The sequence below is a fragment of the Oxyura jamaicensis genome (genome assembly GCF_011077185.1).
Source record: "Oxyura jamaicensis isolate SHBP4307 breed ruddy duck chromosome 3 unlocalized genomic scaffold, BPBGC_Ojam_1.0 oxy3_random_OJ106569, whole genome shotgun sequence".
Lineage (NCBI taxonomy): Eukaryota > Metazoa > Chordata > Aves > Anseriformes > Anatidae > Oxyura > Oxyura jamaicensis.
In genome coordinates this window covers 25,176-29,424 of record NW_023303767.1, presented here as the reverse complement: position 1 = coordinate 29,424, position 4,249 = coordinate 25,176, and the positions used below count along the sequence as shown (strand labels likewise).

Genomic DNA, 4,249 nt, shown 5'->3' with positions numbered 1-4,249 from the left:
TTTTTTTTTTTTTTTTTTTTTTTTTTTTTTTTTTTTTTCTGGGGGGGTGGGTTGCTCTCTGTCGTCGTTTGTTGTGGCTGTTAAATTTTAAACTACCATGCACTCCACTTCCAGTATGCTGGGAGCGGTGAAAATGGAAGGCCATGAGCACACGGACTGGAGCAACTACTACGGGGAGCCCGAGGTAAGACGGGAGCCGGGGCTCCACGGCCCCCCGGCCTGGCCCGGCCGCCCCGGGGTACCTCCGGGGGCACCCCAATTTTGTCACCAGATGTCGGGCAGGGCGGGGGGTGGCGGAGGCCGGCGGGGCCGGCCCCCCCGGGGCCGAGCAGGGCGCGGGCTGCCCGGGCGGCATTTCGCGATTTTTCCTCCTCCCCCCCACCCACCCAGGTATTTTTCTCACTTCGTGCAGGGATGTCTCTTCCCTCCCTCCAGCTCCCCAGCACGGACACGGCGGGCTCGCTGTGGCCCCGTCTTTTTTAATATCTGTATTTTTGTTTTTCATTTTAACAGCCCCCCTTCATGCCCACCCTCCCAAGATTTAACCCTTTCCAGCCCACTCCAGGGCTGCAGAGGACCCCTGGAAGCGGCAACCCGGGATGGGGTGGGGTGCCCCTGCACTGTTCTCCATCTGGGGGGGCTGCCCTTCTCCCTGGTGGGGCTGCACACCCGCCCCCTCCCGTCCCCCCAAAAAACCTCCCTCCTCTCTCTTGCTTGCCCCCACAGAGCTACTCCTCAGTGAGCAACATGAATGCGGGGCTGGGCATGAACAGCATGAACACGTACATGACCATGTCGGCCATGAGCACCACAGCCAACATGACGGCTGCCACCTCCATGAACATGTCCTATGCCAACACAGGCATGAGCCCCTCGCTCACTGGCATGTCCCCGGGTGCAGGGGCCATGCCCGGCATGGGCTCGGCTGGTGTGGCGGGGATGGGTGCCCACCTGAGCCCCAGCATGAGCCCAATGGGGGGGCCAAGCAGGCTCCATGAACGCCCTGGCCCCCTACACCAACATGAACTCCATGAGCCCCATCTATGGGCAGTCCAACCTCAACCGCTCGCGGGACCCCAAGACCTACCGGCGGAGCTACACGCATGCCAAGCCACCCTACTCCTACATCTCCCTCATCACCATGGCCATCCAGCAATCGCCCAACAAGATGCTGACACTGAGCGAGATCTACCAGTGGATCATGGACCTCTTCCCCTTCTACCGCCAGAACCAGCAGCGCTGGCAGAACAGCATCCGCCACTCACTCTCCTTCAACGACTGCTTCCTCAAGGTGCCCCGCTCCCCAGACAAGCCGGGCAAAGGCTCCTTCTGGACTCTGCACCCCGACTCGGGCAACATGTTTGAGAACGGCTGCTACTTGCGCCGCCAGAAGCGCTTCAAGTGCGAGAAGCAGCTGGCCGCCAAGGACAGCGGCGGGGCGGGCAGCGGGGCAGGTGGTGGGGGCAAGAAGGGGCCTGGGCAGCCACCGAGCCAGCCCCTGGGGGAAGGCAGCTCCTCGGGTGGCTCCGAGGGCTCAGCCAGCGTTGAGTCCCCGGCCAGTGCCTCACCATGCCAGGACCACAAGCGCACCCTGGCCGACCTGAAGGGCACGGCGGGGCTGAGCCCTGGGGAGCCAGCGGCGTCGCCAGCGCAGCACCTCCTGGCCCCCCCCGCACGCTGGCCTGCCCCATGACGCCCACCTCAAGCCCGAGCACCACTACGCCTTCAACCACCCCTTCTCCATCAACAACCTGATGTCCTCCTCCGAGCAGCAGCACCACCACCCGCACCACCACCATCACCACCACCACAAAATGGACCTCAAGGCCTATGAGCAGGTGATGCACTACTCGGGCTACGCCTCACCCATGCCTGGCAGCCTGGCCATGGGGCCTGTAACGAACAAAAATGGCTTAGAGTCCTCCCCTTTAGCCGGAGAGACTTCTTACTACCAAGGTGTGTATTCCCGGCCCATCATGAACTCCTCCTAATGGGCCGAGGGGAAAGCTCCCCTGGCAAGGGGGGAAAGACCCCACACCCCCTCGCAATCCCCTAGCAGAGCGATGGACTATGAACGCTGTCGAGCACGGTACATATACATATATCTATCTATCTATTTTTATTTTGTTTCGCTGGCTCCAGATGTCTGCATCCATTCGGGAAACAGCAGGCACGTCTTGCAAGCACCTCAGCCCGCACTGAGGGCAGGCATACTGGTCCTCCCCCCCCCAGCCCAAAGCCACCCATGCCTGGGGGGCTGCGATTCCCGTGTTTTGCCTTGTGGGGTGGTTTGTTTCGGGGGGGAGGGGGGGGTTGGGGGGGGGGGGGGCGGGGAGAGGGGGGTTTCTGTTGGGGCTATTTTTTTTTTTCGTTGTTGTTGTTGCAAGGAGGTATAAATATATCTATTTTTTGTGTGGAAGTGACGGAAAAAAAAATACCAAACAGACAAACAACAAAATGAAACCCTCCTTCAGTGTGAAACCCATGCTAGTTTTGAATCCGAGGACCAAAAGTCTTGTAACGTTGTAAAAAGGGGGAAAAAGGGGAGGGGGGGAAGAGAAAAAAAAATATGAAAAACATTAAAAAAAAAGGTCAGGATAGATCGTTGTAATTGAAACAAATGCTTGATGTTACCGGGAGAGTAAACTACTTGGATCTGATTAATTTATCGTTTCTGTATGCTTTATTTATGGCTTATAAATGTGTATTCTGGTAGCGACTAGCCAGATTTTCACAGAACTATATTAAAGTGTTATTGGAGGTTTTTTTCCCCTGCATCTCTGTTCCATCGGGACTCGCCCATCTCCCCCAGCCGCCGCGGAGCCTCTGCCCCGGCCGAGCGGCCCCGACGGCGCAGAGCTGCCGCCCGCTTCCTCTCTTCCCCGGCGCCCTCGGAGGGGCTCGGCCGACGCGGGGACATCCCGGGGGGGGGCGAGGGGGGTAGCAGGGAAAGCAGTGGGGCACGGCACGGCACGGCACGGGACGGCACGGGACGGCACGGGACCCTAATGGCGGCCACCGGGGGCACCCGGCCGGCGCTCGGTGCGCCCTCGGGGGGGCAAAGCCGACAGCGGGAGGTGTGCGTGTGTGTGGGGGAAATGGCAAAGTAATGGTATCCAGGGGGACGGGGCAAGAAAGGGGTCGCAGGGGCAGAAAGCAGGGAAGCGGCAGAACGAGCGGAGCGCCGCCGGGGGGGGTGGCTCGGCTTCGGGGAGCGCGGCCGTGGAGGGGGGAGCTCCCCCGCTGCCCCCCCAGCGCCCCCGGCTGCCCGGAGCCTGCCCGGACCCTCGGCCGGCGGCACCCGTCGGGGGCCGTTTTCCTTTATTTCCCCGCTCCCTGCCCGTTTTCCCAACCACTTGTTGTTTTTCCCACGCGTTTACGGCGCTCATAGATGTTGCTTTCCGAAATAACATTCAAATCCTTCTTAAAATTCCACATTGTCCGCGGGAAGAGAAAAGGGGACGAGGAGTCGGGAGGATGAAGGGGGGGGGGGGGGGGGGGAAAAAAAAAAAAAAAAAAAAAAAAAACGCCTCCCCAAAACAAAACAGGGATCCAGCCAGAAATCTGTCCGTCTCTATACGGGAAGGACACACACGTTGTGAAGCAGGCATGCAATGTGTTTCATTAGCACATAAAAGGCTCCCGCGGGGAAGCGGCGAAGGAGTACGGGCGCGGGAGTGACGCGCTTTGGGGACGCGGCGCTGCCGCCCGGCCCCAAAGCGGGCACCGAACCGGGCACCCGCTGCCCACCCCAAAAGCACGCCCTTTCGTTGGGTTTGCTTTGGGTTACTTTGGTTTGGTGTCGGTTATTTTTTTTATTATTATTATTATTTTTTTTTTGGTGGTGGTTTTCAAATTCTCATCCTTGTTTTTTTTTTTTTTTTTTGTTTGTTTGTTTTTCCTTTTTAAATTTCGCTTCCTCCGGCCTGGTTCACGCTGAAATGTAAGGATGGGAGGCTCGAGGGAGAGGAGGCAAAAGGAAAAAAACGGCCCCAGCTATACATTATTTCTTTTTCTTTACACCCGCTTGCTCTTTTTTTCCCCCCATTCCCGCCCCCCCTCCGCACGACTCGCCCGCCCCCAGTCTTCCTGCAAGTGCATTCTGCTCCTGCCGGTTTAAGCAACTGTGATCTGTGAATAAACAAAGTCAGTAAACAAAAAAAAAAAAAAAAAAAAAAGGGGGGGGGGGGGGGGTGAAGCCAAAAAACAGGAGGGTAAACTTTCAACACCACGTCATACTTCAGCAAAT

The 4,249-nt window shown here is 58.1% G+C and overlaps 1 protein-coding gene across 1 annotated transcript; it reads left to right on the top strand.

Annotated features, from left to right (window-relative positions):
- The first annotated feature begins 45 nt into the window (after positions 1-45).
- LOC118157154 (forkhead box protein A2-like) lies at positions 46-2,253 on the top strand. The gene is given in 4 exon segments (XM_035311411.1): positions 46-184; positions 727-980; positions 982-1,671; positions 1,673-2,253. Coding segments are annotated over 4 exon segments (1,350 nt in total). The 5' UTR covers positions 46-97; the 3' UTR covers positions 1,992-2,253.
- Positions 2,254-4,249: the final 1,996 nt, after the last annotated feature.